This window comes from Varroa jacobsoni, unplaced genomic scaffold (genome assembly GCF_002532875.2).
Source record: "Varroa jacobsoni isolate VJ856 unplaced genomic scaffold, vjacob_1.0 scaffold_889, whole genome shotgun sequence".
Classification (NCBI taxonomy): Eukaryota; Metazoa; Arthropoda; class Arachnida; order Mesostigmata; family Varroidae; genus Varroa; species Varroa jacobsoni.
This window is the reverse complement of record NW_019213791.1, coordinates 211915-232925: the sequence shown is the minus strand read 5'-3', so window position 1 is coordinate 232925 and position 21011 is coordinate 211915. Positions and strand designations below refer to the sequence as shown.

General features: G+C 42.0%; 1 protein-coding gene across 1 annotated transcript in view; it reads left to right on the top strand.

Annotated features, from left to right (window-relative positions):
- The first annotated feature begins 5182 nt into the window (after positions 1-5182).
- LOC111264723 (zwei Ig domain protein zig-8) overlaps positions 5183-21011 on the top strand; it is a 35596-nt gene continuing 19767 nt past the window's right edge. The window contains exon 1 of the mRNA XM_022840835.2: positions 5183-5432. Coding sequence (XP_022696570.1) covers positions 5330-5432 — 103 coding nt within the window. The 5' untranslated portion in view covers positions 5183-5329. The remainder of the gene's footprint in view (positions 5433-21011) is intronic.

Below are 21011 nucleotides of genomic sequence, written 5' to 3'. Positions count from 1 at the left end.
CAAGACGTAGAGCCGTTAGCCCTCCGCGAAAGTCTACGATTGACTTCAAAAGAGCTATCGGACACTCGAGAATTGAATTCCTTATGCTGTAACGGCTGTTGATGAATGAAGTTGGTGCCGTCACTGTCCTCATAAATGTACCGATTTGCTCACATCTTACAATTATAATATCCTTTAATACAAATTTATTTATATTATGCTATAAATAATGTCTGAATGTTGACGCGTAAGCCTAAACTCGCAAGTTTCGCGTTGAAAAAGACCAAAGCGCACTGCTTCGAGTTCCGCTAACGACATATATAGAATAGTCGACATACTGCTGTTAGCTGAATAATTCATGAGGGTATCGCGCCACAAGCTAAAGCACCTCAAAACTGAAGGACGCGAAGTCGATAAAAAAAAAATGAGAATTTCAAAAAAGCGGAATGGTGCTAGTACTCCTGGCAGTAATAGAGCAGAGCGCGATGGCGGAAAAGGAAGAAATGTGCATCCATAAGCTTTACTCAATCACTCACTGCTCTCGGATCGAAAAACGTAAGTGTACGCGTAACAGAGTGTCTGTGCGTCAGGGGCACTTAGGACTAAATGACTGAAGGGGACAGGAGCGTCTAGAAATGGAGACAGTGCGGAGGAAGAAAAACGATAGAAAAACACCGCTCCGCCGCGCACGCTGTTGATGTTCCAAACCGCCTGTGCTCACAAATATGGTGGGGTATGCCCGGTAGCGCGTATCCTATGTAAGCAAAGTCTCTATGAACGTGTGCGTATATGTGGATGTGCGAGTCTGCCAGGGTTCGACAACAATTGGGAAGGCAGCTCAGTCTAACTACTATATAGTCTGGGTCGAATCAGTCGCCAGTTGACGAATGGGGACTGCTTCAGCATTGGTAGGTTATACGAAATTAGCAATCATAGTTGGGGCGCTGACTGCTACCATCTTATGCCATCATTAGAGATACGAGGAGTACTTCCCCAGGGCAATGACCTAAGGGTCCCTTACGCAAAAAAAGATACCGTTTTCCCAATCTGTTCAAACCGCTATTAACTCTGTTTTCCTCTAAAATGATCTCATATCCCATCCAGTCTCTTACGTGCCATTTTCTACCTTTTTTTTTTATATGGCAGCCACTTTCGTAGCCACCCTTAGGAGCGTATTTCGACCGCTCCCACACATCAGTTTCTAAAACACTTGGTGCATGGAGTAGGAGCGAGCAGACATGCAAAATAAAAGATTAGGGAAAAGAAGAGATTGTATGAATCACGGATCTGCCACACATTATATCCGCTAGCATTTTTGCCGCTATATGCGTGACCAAAAACAGCACATGCAGTATGGCGGCATTTGCGGAACATGTATACCCATGTGCATATGCACGCACCTAGGTGTAAATGAAGAGCAGCGAGCGTACGAACTGGGACACAGATGTCTGTGTACAATGATGTAGCGGCTGGCGGCGATCGACGACTACATGCAAACCACGAACTGATCCGGACCAAAGCAAGCAATATAAGGGCGTCATGCAACCGCTGCTGCTGGCGGAGATGACGAGCGATTCAAGCTTAGACGAAATAAATGTGGATGCTTCACTGGATCTCGTCGCGATCACGCCAGGGCCGCCTCGCGCTAACCTTTGGCTAACATTCGGAAAAAAAAAGCGGGTACGCATGATTTGCCCCTGCGTTGTTGCTATATATACAGAGCACGAATGGTACGGCAGTAGTACGATCCCCATCAGTAGGAAGATGGCACGCTTTGTACTGCTGCTGCTATATCGCGTCAGATTATTCTATCCCTGAGTGCTTTCTGTGGTCAGTCGCCTCACCTCATGCCTTTACGCACCTATATTTATTTGCTCCGCTTCTGTTCTGGCCTTTTATTTTTTAACCTAGCTTTTGCTCGATGCCAGTAACAATAGAGGCAATAGCGGCAGAGGCTGTCATAGACGGCATTGTTGTTTTCGTTGAGCACATTACGGTCATCATCATCCCATATTATTCTCTGCTGACTAATTCTAATAGAAACCCGCTAGTCTGTTACAGACGAGCATGTGCGGCACGTGTTGTATGATCATATCCTGCACTTGCTGGACACTGCACGCAGAAGAGAGCCTCTCTACTATAGCAGTGCCGCGGCCACTGTCATCTTCCCTTCCAGTTTTTGTAGCTATGGACCTTCAAGGAAAGCAGACAGGAGGCCACGCGAAAGGGGTCCATACGTTGACTCTATTCTCTTAAACCCCTGCTCTACGTTATCTGGCCGTTGTATCAAACGTCACCTCTTCGCCCTCTGATACGGGAAGGCATACGAACCTTGCGTGCCAAATGATTGGACGATACAATACAATTACTCTAAACTGAGCCTTTCGCCACAGTCCCCTTTTCCCACCTAACATCGAGCAATTTGAAGAAATTTTCCCTACGAATATGGCTTCTGTTTGATGAAAGGCGGGATTCTGCAATTATGACTATGCCATGTTTGCGCTTCGACTTGTCTTTGAATAAAGGGACGCTTGTACTTGGTTTTTTTAGGGTATTAAAAGTGTTGCGTAGGAACACTAGACACATTAATCGCATAATATTATTAATCGAACGGCCACGTTTGAATTTAGATTCAAAGTTTAATCCAACATTTAACTTAAAAAAATCAAGTTCATTTCAAGCCCTACGGTTACTGTAGCGCTTGCGGAGTTGATCGGTCGTAGGGAAACAAATAAATATACAGTTATATCGTATTTAATGTCGAAAGAGTTCGAAAGATTATATAATCTTCAATGTGCAGAAACTCCTCTGCGCAGTGTCTAAATTTGTTCTGAGCTTCTTGGACGACAGTAACATTAGGGTAGAGATTTATTTTAAATGTCCCATAGAACTCCTCTGAATGTGACAGCTCGTTGGGCGGGCTGCTGTACAGACCTTTCATAACGTATCGTTTACCCTTTGACGGTAGAAATATATTTATGTGATTATTATTTCTGATAAAGCAAGTAACTCTTCGATACTCTATCTTAGCGCAGTGCGGTGTGTAAAATTCAATTTCGAAAAGTTAAAAAAATAAAATAAAAAGGTTTGAATATGTTGCCGTCTTACTAACGCTTCCCCTGCTGCAATACACTGGGCATAGTTTATCAGTTGAACATTAGGTAATGTTTGATCACTATATGTCAACCAGCGTAAGGATTATCCGTCTTGACCGGCGAAGATGACCACAAAGTTCGACGTGTCCTACCCGGATATTGCTTTATTGGAAAGGGTCAAAAGGATGGCTACCGAAACTGAACTAAAACTGTGCAAGTGACCCAAAGCTTCAATCCATCGTCCCAATGTGTACGCAAGCCACCCAGAAAGAAAGTGACAGCGAAACGATAATTTGCCGTCAACACACTCACACGAGAAAAAGCCCCCTTCGGCCCAAGCGTACATTAATCGACTTATTCGCACCAAAATGCGGGTGGCGCTGAGACCCACATCCTGTTCTAGTTATTGCCAGTGCGATCGGAACGTTACTTGCATTTGCTACACGCTGTCGGGCCTATACCCAGCCTATTATGAATTTGTTTCTGAAGAATAAAACTTCCTTCCGAACCTGAAAAGCAATAATACATTGAGCAGCAATGAGAATATGAGTTGTACTAGTTAACCCATGAAACGTTCCGTAGGCAGGAAAGGCGCCCTATGGCCGTTTTGAGATCATGGTAGATTCTCGGTATTGATTAGGCCAAATTAACACAAAACAACTTCTTTTATAGTAGAGATCATTTAATGGGGTCAATCTACGTAGCAGCCTACATGAACATCATACTAAAGTGCATTAATTTCATTTGCATCTTGAAAAAGCGGTCACTTGTTGCAAAGTATGTACCTATAGAGAAAAACGTGACATCTAAATATGGATCAACAAAGTCAAAAGATGCAAGCAATAACTCAACATCGTACACATATCAGACTATGTCACGAAAAATAACTTTATAATAATAGAAACATCCAGTTATGACTCTACTAAAGACGCATTGATTTTCGTACTAGTTAGACAAGCCAGCTTTTTCTACATCTAAGTGACTATTTGTCTACTAACTGGTATGACACACACACGTCCAGCCAGACCCAGTATAACCAGCAGAGGCCAGCGGGAAAACAGCCAACTCCCACCCTTTCCCCTACGAGCCACCCTCTCCGGGGGTGGCAGTCCCTCTCCAAACGGTGCCCTCACCTCTGACGAGTCCATGTGGGCTTCATGTATCGCCATATCGTTCAAGTGACGGCGGTGAAACCGGACCGCTGTTGAAGATGATATCCGGGGCACCGGCGAGTTCAGCCAACGCGGCTGCGCCGCTATCTAACGATGACTGTGAACAGTCGTGAGTTGAACCCGGGTCGTTTAGTTTATTAGTTGGCGGGGGCCCAAATCAGTCAAACCAACGCCATGATATATCAAAGGATTGCCCTTGTGCCCCGTGTCTGATATTCACATGAATGTGCGTGAATCTCTTTGGTGTTCTGCTGGATGGCGTAGCAGAGCCGAAAATAGTTACTTCTATTTCTACACTTGAAGGAATTACACACTACTCGAACGCGACGGATAAGAATTTTCATTAATGGCGTAAAACGCGGTGCTCTCGTTTCATTGCGTAGTAAAATATGAATTTGTTTCGCCTAAATAGTGATCATGTAACATTGTCCGTCTGACTCGTCACTATGATTATCCTATGGTTCGTTCTAGACGTCCACCGTTCATTATTTTTCCATGCATCAGCCAGGGCGTGCTAATTGGTGTTGATTTTTCTACTTCTGGATACGATGAATATAGCTACAGTTACTCCCGCCATGGTCAACTAAAGTGTTTACTGTTGATCGCAAGAAATTCATCAGGTTATCTGTGGTGATCTATGTCATCTTCGCTTTGTCGCTGAGGCCTTTTTCATTGTCAACTGGTTACGTATGCAGGCCGTTCCTGGCCATAGCTGACCCTGCAACGCAACGGACATTCTTGTATTTTTCATTGTTCGCTCGCAATAGTCTTCACCGAGAGGTGCCGAAGCACGTCGAGCTCACGTAGCGTATGCTGGACTGAAAGTGGTGGTATTCTTCAAATGGTGAAATTTCATCACGCAATAAGTAAATAGTAATCGTCACCAATATCGGCACTTATCCACGACGATAAAGCGGCTGACGAAAAAGTGGTGGAAGAGAACCTAGAAAGAAAACATCAACCTGTAACAGTTCGCTAAAAACAAGATCAATTGTGTCACAGTACTTATATAGCAGTGCATGACGGGTACGACCGACGGCTGCTAGTCGGAAGCCGGCTAATATTTGATACCGTACAGGCAGAATGTGGCTCCCTCGACAACAAAAGCAACGGAGAACTGTGGCACTTGCTCTTACAGAAATAATGACGCTCTCAGCGCTCATTAGACAGCTTCATTTGGTAGCCGGTAAGTGTCTAGGACTTATGTTGACCTGTTTACGCTTGTATTGTAAATATCCGGCGTTTAATTATCCGCGGATCTAAATCGTTATTATAGTATAGCGGGTTGGCCAGTTTGAAGCTAGTCGCAAAAGTCACTACCAGTTTATCGTGGTCATAGCGTATTTTCGACTCCGATTATTATTGGTGTGCTAACCGTTGCGTAACACAACATTGATAAAATACGTGCGAGCTTATATCTTCGGAAAGGCAGCACATCCGAATAAAGACACTCTATTGTACATAGACTCAATTAAGAGTAGACACTAAAGCTAGTGATTATGTTCCTTCAAGCCCGTACTACACGTACACGGTAACATTCAGTCACAACTGCGTTCATCGGCTACACTTCGGCCATACAACAATCATCTTTAAAATGGTTTATACAGGCTAAACAGTAAGATACGCACCGACAAGTCTCACATCCTAACCTATAAAAAGTGATACGACCCGAAGACTTCTATGGAATACATGGCAGAGTCCCGAATTCGTTGAACATGACCCAGACTTTACCAATGGCCTTTTCAATATACTTGTAATATGCTAAGTTGAACAGTTATGGCACGTACAGTTGCAAGCTGGCGCTTTCTGCTAGAAAATCGATTTTTCCGTTGCATAGGATGCTTTCTATAAACGCTGTATCGTTCATTCATGGGCAGTCGAGGGGTGAAGAAACGAAGCTGGTACCTTTTCGAGCTCTATTTATTAGGCAGATTATATGTAACACGTGATACTCACAGAGGTCAATATAACCTAGAGTTTGTACATTGATGACGCTGTTCAAACCATAATTGTACAAGCACCTCATACATTGAGTAACCATTTAAATGCCTATTAATTTTTGATACTTCTGAACTTGATAAGATTCTCCTTTAGTAGCAAATCAATTTTATTTCTGCTATTTTATTATTGTGATTATCTTATTTGGAAACATTTTTCTTCAGGCTAGTTATTAGAGCCAAAAGGTTTAATTTCTCTTATTAAACATAAGTGTACACTGATCTGTGGCTGAATCGAAAACTAAAATCGTCCTCAGATATCGAAACGCTCATTTCATTAAATATGCGATTATATTTCTATCGTCGATCTGTTCTGAAGAGTTGAACTTCCGTCAACCTTAATCAGTTTGTTACTCAAGCTATCTGCGTAATTCAAGTACTTTTTAAATTTACGCGCGGCTTAGCTTTTGACCGCTCTAGCCTTCGTATGGCAACTGCGTCGGCAGCTACTTTCATGCATCACAAACGTTGCTATTTTAGATCTCTCTCTAGCGCTTTTTACGAGGTTAAAATGCTCAGCCGCTCCGGGAACGAGCCCGTGTATTCTCTGGCGAGCGTAGGCCGTAGGCAAGTTAGCGTATTTTTTGTACCATTAATTGTAATCATTCTGATTGTGATCGTTTACTAAAGCAGAGGGCGTAAAATAGCTGATCCGACTTAAATTGCGCAACGGATTTTTGCCAATTGCGTACCGGTTAAACGTAGATTCTCTCCGCTCAGTGAGTGAAGACGATAAAGAATAACGTGTATAGTGAAGCTTACGTAGCATAAAAATGCTACATTTATATCCATAGCGCGCTATTGATGATCGAACTCGCAGACTTCGAATAAGCTAAATAACGGTCGTCATTTCGAGACCTGTCGGAAGGGTTGCGCGAGAATCAATTATAGAGGATAAAATCTTCAAGTGCAGAATGATACTGACTAAGAACAAATGTTTAGTTCATAGGAAAATTACATCGGGTGACTCAATGGTTGCATTAAATCAGTGTTTTGAACGACAATAGGAACTGATGGATCGTTGCACTTATATATTATGCCCTGTCACCTCGACAATAAATATCTAGGAATAACTATAATTAAGTTAAGTAGCGTTTCTGATTCACTGAAGGGTAAATGACAAGGATGGAAGAAGGACATTGTAATTTCCAGAGCGTTCGATCGAACTAACGCCAGTTACGGTACTCTCGGCTGCATATTCCTCTAGCTTTGTACATTCGTATATTACGTCTATGCATACGAGCATGTAGAGGATGCGTTTTAAAATACAGGAAAAAAACGTTTATAGCTATCTAAACTTTTACGCAACCACTGATACGCATTAGTATAGAGAACTCTAGCAAAGTGATATCCAGCACACGTAGTCACCCCGCACTAACCACTAACCCCCCAACAACGAACAGCTGTCGTGATTGCTCACATATGGCGTTCCCCTCATTGACACGATTTAGGTGACAACCTAATTCCATTAATGTAATTGTTCAATGTATGCCACCTGTCAGCCAACCTTTCACCCGTGCCCCACGTAGGTCCTTTCATTCTGACCAACGTTTTTGACTTTCGTATAAGTGAACACAATAGCCTGGTAGTGAATAGCCAGAATCAATCTGTTTCGGCAGTGCCACGTTTTTTGCGTTGCCTAATTAAGCAGTATAGGCGGACCATAGTAGACGAAGGCAAGACATTTAGGACCAGGTGCTAATAACTGAGTTATGTTCCCATGTCATCACCTACAATATATATATGTACGTGTATGTATATTAAATTGAAGCATCTAAGATGTAATATGTTTATACATTTACAATATGAATTGAGTTTATTTATAGAATAAATGTTGTATTTAAATTTGTAACGTGTCTTCTTTAGCACGGTTTACCGAATCTCATTGATGTTTTGTATCATAGTTTGTCTTAAGTTAATCGCGCCATATTAAAATACCGTGGTCCGTACATGAACCCGCGACAGCAGTTACCATACGTGGTATTCTTGACCGCACCGCTACAAAATCAGGTATTCTAAATAATCGATACTGGTCCAAAATACATAAAATAATAGAAATAGCTGCATACGAAAGCCTAATAGAAGAGTTTGCTCGTTATGAGCTAAATGATAGTCCTTCATTTGCAGAACTCGACCAGCTCGACAAGTACGAAACCACAGAAATAACACCGTTAGCTTAAACGAGCACTGTCTGTTAATCGCTCAACTTTCGGGGGACGAGGATAAAGAAGGGTATTATCCCTTTTGGGCAAATCCAAAGTGATGACTACAATTTACGCTCTATTCATAGCGCTACGTGTATTGTGTACAGGCGGAGGAAATATAGAAGCACAATTAAATCGAGTGCCTGTCGTTCTCCTGTGGTAGTACAGGCGTTTCCGGTAGCCCTGATAACTGAATATACGAATCCACTTCATTTTCCCTCAATCAAAAAAGACCGAGTCGGTAGGCAGGTAACTTCGGTTCATTAGCCATGGAGCAAATTCCATATCGTTGGATATATATCCAATCGTATTGCGTTTTATTAGTTAATAATGTGGTGACTACCAAAAAATACGTGCAAATGTTGAACTTGACGGGCGCTCTGTCGAATATAAACAGCTTACGCTCCTAACTAAACGTTCAGTGGATTGACAGGTAGTGCGTGCGATTGGATAGCACTAATCCAACCCAAGTAGAAGGCGCATTGATTGAATGAATTACCCTTTTTCTAATAACACGTGTCCTACTGATATTCGTCCGATATATAGTGTCGCGACGTATGTATGGCTAACGCCATTCGACGCCTATCTTGACGCTGAGGTAATCGTGAAACGATTCGCGAATGGCACTGCCTGTCAATTTGGGCTAGAAATAAAGCGGAATACATCAGATAGATCAGGCCGCTTTATCTTTCTTTACAGGTTGGGGCCTGTCGCTTGCGGCACAGCATTCTCTACCCGAACCAATCTTGCAGACGAAAAATCACAAAAATAGCTTACAGTGTTTAGAAAATGGTCCGAGCACAGACACATACATGCTTCTACTTTTATCCTTGGTCTTATGTTGGAAATGCAGGGAAAAATCATTGCTTCTTTACTTAATCACACATTGCCTCTTGGATGGGTGGAACTTGGCGGAAGGGATAATGTCAATAAATTCTATTCCTACGAGATATATATATATTGATAAATCATGTTATTCCCTTTTATAGATCGTGTGTTCGTACCGTGTTGGTTGCTTCCGAGCAGATGTCTCATACAGTGGCATTTGACTATCTGCACGTGTCGAATAAATTTCGGCGGTAAACGTCAGTGTCTTTTTCTTGCCGAGCGTAGTCGATCCAGATTGTAAGAATATGCTTTGAATCGGTGTGAGCTGGATTCACGTTTTTAATACTATCAGAATAGATATTGTTATATATATTGGAACTTTGTACCCATTGTACCCTCATCGACAGCGTCATACGAACGGTTGCACTATATATTGATGACAATCGTACATGCCACTTAAGCAACTGTCATCCAGGGCCACACGCAATCGATGAGCTTATCTCAGATAATGTTCTGTCATATCTGATACAATAGCAGTATCATTTCTATTCACCATATTTATCTGCCTGCTAGAATGATGGTTTGTTTCCGATGGTAGATTCATTAATTATATTAAAAACTGACGACGCCGAGATCTTCTAAACTGTCAGTACCCGGATAGAAGCCCGTTTATTTAGTCAGTGAGGATATGGTAGATTCAAAATATGTATGCATTTACGACTGTAATTTTAAATGGAATCATACGCATATAGATTCAGATGTAGAGCGGCGGTACTTCGACGTTCGTTGGTCATTTTGATAGTGTATGTGTCTTCATCCACTGACTGGCGTTATTTGAAGCTAAAAATATTTCTTCGTTCAATTTCCCGTCAAGGATCTCGCCCGTTGTACGTCCACCAATGGCTCCAAATAATTATCTCGACACTTTCATATAATGTAATGAGTACAGCGAAGGTACGTTCAAAGTAATTAATCACGGAGGAAATAGTAGATAGTCGCTTTACCATTCACCGCAAGCTATTCGTGTCTCCGATCATTGTGGTTTATCCAAAAATCGATACGACTAGACAAGGACAATACGGTAAGAAAAATATTACTGCGACTATGACGCTAGAGTCTCATCATTACGTCTCCTACGTATCGTCGCCGTACGTATAGAACGATCATATCTATATATCTTGCTTGCTGCCGTGCACAGTTCAAAGAGCATCTGAGGCTGGTGTATTAAGCCGCTGTCGAGGTCATTACGGTTCTCACCCAGTGCAGCTCTGAGGCCAGCTAACAAGCGAGTGAGGGCATCAGGCGTCGTGGCAATCGCGGAGGAGATTTGGCAAGGGGCTGGGCTGGTTCGGTCGCTCAAACTCCCCTAAAAGTCTGAGCCAGTGTGGTCGTACATACCGAAATACTGAAGACATAGGGAGAGAAACTGCAGTGGCTTATCTGCTGTTATATGAACAAACAGAGAAAGGGTTTGGGAGTAGCCTACGCGAAATACATCCGAGTGCAGCGATGTAAAGCCGTCCGGCAAACAGAGCCGTAGTCCAATCATCAGTGACCTGGTTTAGAGATTGGAAATAGTTCCGACGATCCTTGCTTCTTCCTTTCCACTTACCGTACGTTACTGAACCGCACAGTGGTTCTATCTACGTCTGGCAGGAAACGGGGTCGTTGTGTACTCGAAAAGCAAAATCGTTTAGGGCAACGTTTCTTGTCCCTTTTTGTATGGTACTGCTCTGAGCGGCTTCATTGAAAGACGCTTGCGCCTTAACTACGCCTCGAGCGGTGACTGCTACGGGAGACAGCTGTGTAAAAGGAAAAATAAGGCGGATTTGCGATGGCCAAGCGCCTGCCTCAAACTAAGATCGAACGAAACAGGCGAATGTAGCGAGCCCGGCGCTCAGGTTGACAACGGCGTGAGATATTGCATTGACGGTGTTTTGTTAGTCCGGCCTTCAGCTGTGAGTGGATCATGACTCTTTATGTCACAAAAGCCACAGGAGCTGTATACCCCGTAATCGGGGCTTATATTGTAGGAGTACATCGTAGTAGCTACGTCGTCGTTGGCGCTCTTTGTAAGCTAGGTCTTTTTTCGAAGCGTAAAGAACCACGAACAAACGTTGCAGGCAACTTGAAGCTAGTTGTTTGCTTGTCGACCCATACCATCAGCGCGTAGTCGTACCTAATTCAATAGCTTACGGCCTTCGAGCGCTCACGAGCAGCAACATGGCCGGCAGCTTTGACAACGAACATACAATGTGCGAACAGTCGTGTCGTCCAACTGTGGCACTGGGTCTTCGTTTATTGGGCGCTGTGGTTTCACCTTATACCTTACGCCGAAGCGTTTAAGGTAGACGCTTGCTTAGACGAAAAGATGCTGGCAGACCATTGATAGCCAATCACTCACTAAATGTAGCTTCTGTTCTGTTGAAGCCTTTAATATTTGGTCCATAGTATACGTCCATATGCTTAGTTCTGGCCGATTGTTGATCGATTTACTTTATACGTTTATGAGATTAGTTCTAATCAGGTAGCCTTATTCAGGAACTAATTAGAGTCGATCTAACACGTGTAAGCAAACGAGCATCGATTGTGTCATACAATATTGGTGTGAATCCGTCAATGTGTGCGTGTATATAAAATCATAATATTGTGGAAACGAATGGTTTGTCCTGAAGGCTGGCAACAAGAAATGGCTTCGTCGCCTACCCACGTCACGGTAAAGTTTGAACAAGGAAATGACTATCGAATCTCTAACTGTATATATTTGAATCAATACGAGCATAATGAATACAGGGAGCCATGCCTGTTGTAAGTTCGAGTTTGTGAAGGGTACTTAGTAAGTTCACAGGTCGAGTCGGCGTTCAGTTAGCCTCAACCCATTAACCTCTCAATTAACTTTAATTTAACATTCATTATATTAATTTCGAATTCCTTTCATTTTGGGACCTGACTTGATTTTTTGTCGGAAACACGTCCAATATAATTATTCATTACTGTGTATAGTCATTTTTGCTAGAGGTTTGTTTTTCAATCGTTTCAACTTCCAATCAGTATGACAGAGCAATTTGCAGTGCTGCCGGGTTGACTTGGCTGCGTCAAATCTTTTCCTTCGAGGAGTGTAAAAACTACAGCTAACGTGAGATCAATAGTATTCAACGGCATTTGTCCAAACACCTTTTAAACAAATGTATCCGAGAGTAACTTCTGCTAAGACGGCACTTATTCGCTTGCTGATTGCTCTATTGAATCAATACCTTAACAACTGTAACTTATTGTAACAGCGGGGAAAAAGAGTCGTGACGCATTACATAAGGGCAAGTCAAATCTAGTGCTTCTAAAGCTGGTCAATATCATATCAGAGCCAAAGTAAAGTTAATTTGAGTAAGTTGGAAACAGAAGCGATCAATTTTTCGGTAAAACACCGTTCAACTATAGTCTAATCTTGCTTAGAATCATATCTAAGAAACCGGTAAAGCACGTTATATCTTTGAACCGGTTTGTTTTTAGTGGTCCTGAACGCTGCTGCGTGCGTCGCCCCAGAGGCCACAATCCCATGCGGTGACATAGGTGTACATTTAAATAGCCATATAAATTAAAATATGTTGAATTGTTGAATCTTCATTCAAACGTGCCGCTAGCATTATCAAGGAATAGCGAGGTACAGACCTGTTTGACCTATTTGACGTTCGGATTATACACGCAGTATTCACTTTACAAACGGTGAAATGGCGACTGCAAGACTAAAAGAATACCGCGGATCGCCGCGATACAAACTTACCGACTTGAGCTTACCGTGAAAATCAATATTCTCAACTCTAGATGCCGTCGTTTTTCCGCTTGTCGGCAATCATATATGCGATAAATGTATACACGAACTTAGAAACTTCACCCGAGAGGAAGATTCACGAAATATTTGAGATGATATCCTGAAGCGCAGATGAGAATTCTTAAATAGTATCTGGACAAAGCTTTTGGCTTGAGTTTGCTACTTAACAAAGGAACAAACATTACGCCATATTGCAACGCATTTGAAAAGCAAACTAACAAGTGGTTTAGCCACGAATTTATAGGGGCTAGCTTATATGCGAACCCGAATAGGTTTGTTAGGGGCCAATCATTTAGAAAATAAAAATATTTAGTCAGAGACGAACGTTGAATCATTATCAGCTTTTCATCCGTACAAACATATATATATGTATAAAGATAAATATGGGTCACTACAAAACGACTTTTTATCTCCATGACTACAAAATGCTTTGAAAATCGAAGGCAATTTTAGACTAAAAGATTAATGTACTTATCGTGGTCGCCACAGCTGATTGAAATACAACTCGTTTAAGTCGGCCTGAGATGTCGTTTAGAACGCGTCTAACAATGGAATGGTGCGACATGGCCGACAGCTATTTTCCCACCTAAACTCAACCAACAATTGGAGATGTAGTAGCTGATAAAAGGACAAGCAAAAAACCTTTATGGGATCGTAAAACTGCCCCTTATAACAGCCTACGTTCCGTTCATTTCCCCAAATATCGGCGGTAACGACGATTGAGGACAAAATCTGGAACGAAAAAAATGCTGCCGGGAAACGCGTCCAAGCTGAAGTAAGGCATGTCCAAGCTGGCTGAGCCTGTCGACCAGATGGAAACTCAGGAAGGCCGCGGTGCGGAAGAACCGGGTTTACTGGTCTAGCTGAGCGGAATATCATTGCCTAAAGTATAGGAGGATTTCAGTAAGATCTACGCGCGTTGGTCTAAACGTTCGGCTCAAAGGCTACACAACGTACAGCCAGAAAAAGCTAAGGCCTCTACGGGTGGTAGGGTCTTGTAGGAAGCGCGCCTATTGCGGCAGTTTGCACAACAAGAAGGTATTACACTGTTCTATCGATAGAAGTGGATAAAGAGTAATCGTGTTTTTTCAATGAGACGTCATCTCGTAGAATGCCTTTCACTTACCAAATAACAAATATATAAAAACAGATATACTTTCACGTGCAGCATATGCTCCTGCTGCTTGACAAATACATTTTGCGAAAATTACGAACGGCATACATCGCTGTCATCGAAGATCTGCTTAAGTAGGCTGATCGTTGTCACCCCTATGTTTTGAGCTTCGTCCCGCATCGCGGTCAGAAATTTTATTAAAAGGCTGGCTTTCAGCATGAAGCACACCGTGTGTCGATATCGGGACTTGAACCTAAACCGGCACGTGTCCCTAAGATCACCTTGCATATATGTTACCCATTAAGCTATCAATCGGTGCAACCTGCACAAACTAACTGTTCCAACCATAAGGTGGTGCAGACAACCTACTGAAAATAATTCGTTTAGACGATTGCATCAGGCTTTTTTTTTGCGCATTCAAATGACCATTTGACAAAGAGCGTCTATATGCGAACTAAGTGAATATTCAAATGAATCAGAGGAAAAATTTCTCTGATGTTACGTAAGCGTGCACAGTTACTGACGGTTTGTTTACATGAATTGGAAATTCTAATCAACGATTATACAGCCTTGTATTAAAAAGGCTTGTGTTTGCGATTCCATATGGATATCCTTTGCGTATGGTTGCCAAAAGTCGTTGATTACATAGACATCTCACAATAAGTACCTCCATCCAATAGACCTATTATTGCGAATTACGCAAAGAAACATTTAAAATCATGGATCTGACAAAAAAAAGTGTGTTTGTTTCTATACTCTGTTGACCATATGTATTGCTGTTTTTTTAATCACCGACGTCTTACGAATTAAAATGTGGAATTTCAGATTCATGCATATGGCATCTTCGTATATTATTCTATTATACAAACGCGATACGTGTGCTTATAAAGTTGTGAGCAATCCACGGGCTCCGTCCATAGTTACTGCTATGGATATGCACCATATACGCTGATTATAAAATTATCTGATCGTCACAGTCGATAAGCTAATAAACACGCGTACGAGTTCGATGTACGGAGATCGGTTTGGTGATAAACGAGCTTAACCTTGCTCTCGTTATGTGCTCCCATTCACCATTGCTCTACGTTTCGTCCACTGCATTCGAAATAAATACGCATTTCGCCTCTGTTGACCTCGGCTGCCCTTAGCTTATGTTCACACAGAAGTCTGATAGCTCGAATGAGGCTTTTTCTGTATACATTGAGTAGGACAGGGCAGGACTAACTTCACTAAAGTATTGACAACGAGTACAAACGACAGGGTTATAAAGCGACGAGAGGGTTAGGGTCCCGTCTATCTATGTGGATCGCCCTCTTTCTTTTTATCACCGTACTGCGCGATTAGATCGTACGCCCACCGCAGGCTACTAGATGATTGGAAAACTGCCACCCATTACCGGCGCCGCTGTTGCTCAGCGGCAGAGAGGTGCTATCATATCCCTCGTAGTGAGCGTTACCTTTTCCATGAGGTCCATCCCGCAGATCTGCCCTATAATTTGAATTCGCCTGCTGACACTGTTTATAGTACTTCGCAGGCCACTGGCATACTAACTATTCTCTGTGTGAAAGTGATTCGTTTCGTCCTCTGTTTCGTCAGCAATTTAAACTGCTGTCAACCTAGCGTTGGCTTGTGCTTCTGTCCTCTAACACCTACTTCTCACAGTGGTCATTATACCGTCTACATTCTAGTTTGGTCTAGCCACTGGCGCGGAGCCAACATGTCCAGGAATCAGGCCGATCTGGCAAGTCCGTCGCTATTTGAGATGATTTTCATTCGGCCCGTACATGCTATAAGTACGTACGTATCGTTTTACATCCATCAGTGGGAAGTAGCGGACGGGGGGTGGCAATGGTGCATCTATGACAGCTTCAATGTGTGGCTGTACGGTCACGGCTACGTGCATTCCCGCATTGAGCTAACAGTATTATTTGCATCGACGCCTCTTTTAGTTTTGCCGTCTCCGGTGTAAGTGGAGATGAAGTCTGCTTAGTCTGAAACCGCCCTTGCCGGCGGTAGGGGGCAGGACGAGGACCTTTTTTAGTCACAGGCAGGAATCGACATGACGATAGTAGACGAAAGAAAGACAGAGAGGGTAAATAGCACACTGTACAACGTACGACAGAGAAGGACGAACGAGAGTTAAGGGAAGGCTCGTGGAAGGTTACAACCGGTCATCTATATATATATGTGCGTGCTACGATATCTGTAGGAAGAGAACTTGCAAAAGGGTCAAACAGTGAGAGATTCGTACGCAGTAGATTAGCCGCTATCGCGACTATTACTGGTATGATTGCTGTGAATGCGTTTGCAGTGTCGGCATATGCTTTTGTGTTGTCCATCGTATGGTTGCTTGGAGCTGTTTATTCCCGCTTTGGTTTGTTGTCCCGCAAATAGGCATCCGGAAAACGATTACCACGATCCAGCCCATGGGGCAGGAACAAATAGGAGCACCGAAAAAGAGGAAGATTTGAGCGACGGGTGTGATTATACCTTCCATTTTGTACATCACTGTGCTATTGCCAGCAGGACCTGCCTCATCGACAGAACGAATGAAGTATTCACTGGAAAGGGGCTTACGGATGTGACCCAACGGCCGGCTACGGAGGAAACAATGTTTTTCGTCGTTAGGTAGAGTACCGCGTAACATTGTGCCAGAGTAGGGAAGCTTGAGTGCGGAGCCGTTCTATCGTCGAATGCAGAAGTTATAAAAAAGAAGAACAGCCACTCCTCCGAATACGAACAATGTTGACTGCACTCTTTTGTCCTGTTGCTGGCGATGGAGAGACGTGCAAACGTTATAGTAGTCGACTCGATATTGTCCTACGATGGATAGAGGATAATGAACGGGTGGTTTCGATCTGAGTAAAGAATCTAGGGAGTAGCCAGGAACGCTAGCGACCGCTGGAGCAGCAGTTGGCGGGGGAATGAGTGAGCGAGGATACGCTAGATTAGTCATGCACATATTGGTGTACTGGGGCATTGCTAGACAATGAAACACATAACAGTGTAACGTGAAAGCCACGTATGTCATCGTACAGTATGCGGGGAGCTGCGTATGTGTATGTGCATCTATGAATAGCTAAATATACGTACGGTCGTGAGGTAATCATATCGTGCACCGGCATCGAATAGGCATATTCCTACCGAAGCTAGATAAAATAGTCAGTCTTGCCAATAAGATCAATAGCGTCGGAGAAATGAGAGTTAAGACTAGGATTAAGTACGCCTATCATTATTAACAACAAATTCGCAATAAATATGTTTGTAATTAAAATTAATGACGGATCTTATTGCAGGAATGTATAGTATAAAGGATAAAAAGTCTAAAAAAGGACAAACTAAAAAATAAATATACATATATTATTATCCTTACTTAATTTATTCACGTAATAAGCACTTTATCTTATTACTACTATTAATCATTTATAGGCTACTATCGAAGACCTGTAGGCCGCTGATCACATGTCGACCAAATTATCCCGCTATTCAGGACAGCGAGCGGGTAATGATCATCAACAAACCGTTTATCGAGATCTAGATTTTTACAAACACACATAATAATAGCGAAATGTTTATAATCGTTTCATAAACGCGCATAATTAGCAGTGAGACTGCGATAAAGCACCGTTCTAATACTATAGCCCTGAGTTATTCAATAATGTAGAATATGAACAAAGAAATTTGTTTATAAATGTTAAACGCTATGACAATACGCGCATTGGTATTTTTGTTTGACGAGTAGGCAATCTTAAAAATTTCGTTGTATATGAGTATATTGTACAGTATCAGTTCCTAAATATCAAAAAAATCGAAAATAATAACTTAAACGGCTCATACCTTTTTCACAAGAGAACATAGCTTAACATAGCGAGTAGAAGTGATGTTGATTCGTTTAGATGCGCCCTATACTGCGCAATTTTCAGCTGTAACTTGCTATAAGAAATTAAAAAATCTTTAGAAGTACCAACCTGCTTTTAGTTTTTTCTTTGATCATGTCTGCTGTTACGAACTACTGCTACTACTATTACGATTGTTAAATTAGTACCTTTATTTAGTCGCGCCTATCGTGCAGCTTGTGTAAAGTTACCGTCTATATTTTCAATACGGACCGTAGTTGTTTGTAATGTCAGACTTGTTAATTTTATAGCTTCGTTGCAAGAACCATGAATGCCTTTTCAGGAAACAGTTGATGAGTCTAAGGCCAACTGGCTGTTCCTTCTAAAAAGGTACTGCATTGAACGAGCTACGTAGCTACGGTGGATTCAATCAAATTCCGTGAACTTTTTGCCTGAACTTAACGTGCTCGACCTAGTCGATCGTTTACCATCTCCTGTCCTTGATGCTCTGCTTGTACTTCCCGCTATAACATGACGGTGCACCGCGAATAATTATATAGTTTCAACAAAAGGTTATTGTGGACATGGATATGTAGCGCGGTGGATGTCCTGGTAGCAGTTCTGCCAACTGCATGATAAGCGCATACTGATCTGTCATTTTGGCAAACAACTTAGCTTACATTGCCATCTGCTGGAAAAATAATGATGATAATCGACGTACTAATTATCATATCTTCTATCATAGTTTATTTACGTTGTTATGTAAAATACAATGGTTGAAAGTGGCTTCCATTTCGAAGCGATCGTAAGTCAGTCGTACCCGTTCCATTGTACTCACGTAACCACCGAGGGGTTCCGACTAAGTTGTTGAACCGTCGATCTGAATGTATTCTGCATACGGATTGTACACTGTTCTCGGCTTGAGAAGACATGTCGGATTCATTGAATGTATGCATTTTCGCATAAAGGGGAGACTTATTAAGAAGCCACGTAGACTGGTCCTGCATCGCCGGGTTCGTACTGTGTAATAATGCATTAAATTTGCAAATTTACATCTTTGAATTAATAGGTACCGTTGCAAGTAACGGACAGTCCGGTTGCACTTATCCAAGTGATTTTGGTGATGGCACCACGTATTTAGTAAGCCGCCATTATCGAGACTATTTAATAACGAATCGCCATATCGGTTGAATTTTAGGTTCACTTATGGGGTCTAATTTAGGTGCTGCTTCTGCTATGGTTGTTACTGTTGACGTACAATTAACGGCGTGTTGACACACCCACCATCGATTGTGGAAAAAATTCTTCTAACTAAATGTTTTTTCTCTTGGAGAATAAGGATTATTCCTTATTAGTATATAGGATATACTAGCATGTATATGACGTTTATTGCGTACGCTAAATAGGACTTGTGTTAGTGCACATGAGCTTGCTATACTAGTCAGCGTTCCCCGACAGAATGCTTCTAAAAAATTGACGATTCTACACCAGGGATGGAACTTATCAGATGGTGTAATGCTTTAAATATAAAGTTATCAGGATTTTCTTAAATACGTACTGTTTGCCGACCAACTTATTTTTTCCAGGAACTCTCTCAAACGATCGCGTACGGAGTGACTGGTTAAAAAGGAAAGTACATTCTAAGAGTAAACAAATACGACATGATACAACTCTATCGAAGGAATTAAACAAAAAAAAATATCTATTGAAGAAATCCAAATCTATCATTTTAAAAGCATACGAAAAGCGTTCTTCCGTCTCAACCTTTACACAACTTTATAAGGATAGCTTTGACTCATATACAGAGGAACAGCACAAACATCAATAGTATGTGCATTTTTATTCCCTGTTCAACGTATTGCGCTCTATAGATAGAGGACCATAACTCAAAAAATCTAATGAACCTCTCTGGAAGTTAGTAGTCGTATGTAAATGACAAAGATAAACTATTATGCCACATGTTTTTAAGAACCTAGTCAACGATTCAGCAATTTGGGACAATGAGAATGCTAATCAACCGCGGGGGGGGGGGGGCATAGGCAAGTGAATTCTAGCGGGGCAAGGTAACAAGCGTCCTTGTCGCAAAAAGGTATCTCTATAGCAGGTGCGAATGAGACAAAGCCATACTTTTAGAGGTTGCACAGTCACAAGGCCACCGAGACACGTCTAGCGGGTTGCGTAGTCGCGTTCGAAGATATGCCAGGTTCAAAGTCACGAGTCCCGAAATCCCGTTAGAAGACGTATTAATGTTTGCGGTTATGAGAGTTAGTAAGGAACCAGGTGCATGCCTTACACGCTTTTAATAAAAGGAGTTATCTTTTAGATGGTTGGTCACAGAACTTACAAACAGTTTATATTTATTATTATTTCAGATAGTCATGAGTAGAACATACGTTTGTGCCAGCATTCATGCGACTCGTTGTCCTAGGCATGTTAATTGATCACCATATTTTTTTCAACTCGTGTATACTACATATGAGTGTTGCGAAAAGACGACTTGATACAGACGTACCCCTATACGACAAATCTGCCCGAACCCTAATTTTTTTACAATAGAATAATATGATGTTTGAAAATGCCAAGTAAACTTTTGTCGCATATATTTGTCTAGCTCGGGTACAGCGTACTCTGTGCCCATTTGACCCAAAGCTACCTGCAAACTCTGCACACACGTGGAAAATGCCAGTCAAAACATTAACAGAATTCTTCAGTCTCTCTTCGGAGCGAGTCATATTAGATCACTGTTTTGTTATTGTTGTTGTTACTATTATTATAGCTTTCCTGGCGTGTTCTGCCGAACAATTGGTAACTCCCTCGACAGCTCAACAATATGATTACCGGGTAAATGACGGCTTACTATGCGTCAGTTACATTTGTCGTTTCTGTGAACTTTGAGAACAGTTTTTTTGCTATTTCGCAGTTGCTACAATTCTAGAGCTATCGGGTTCTCTGAACGAATT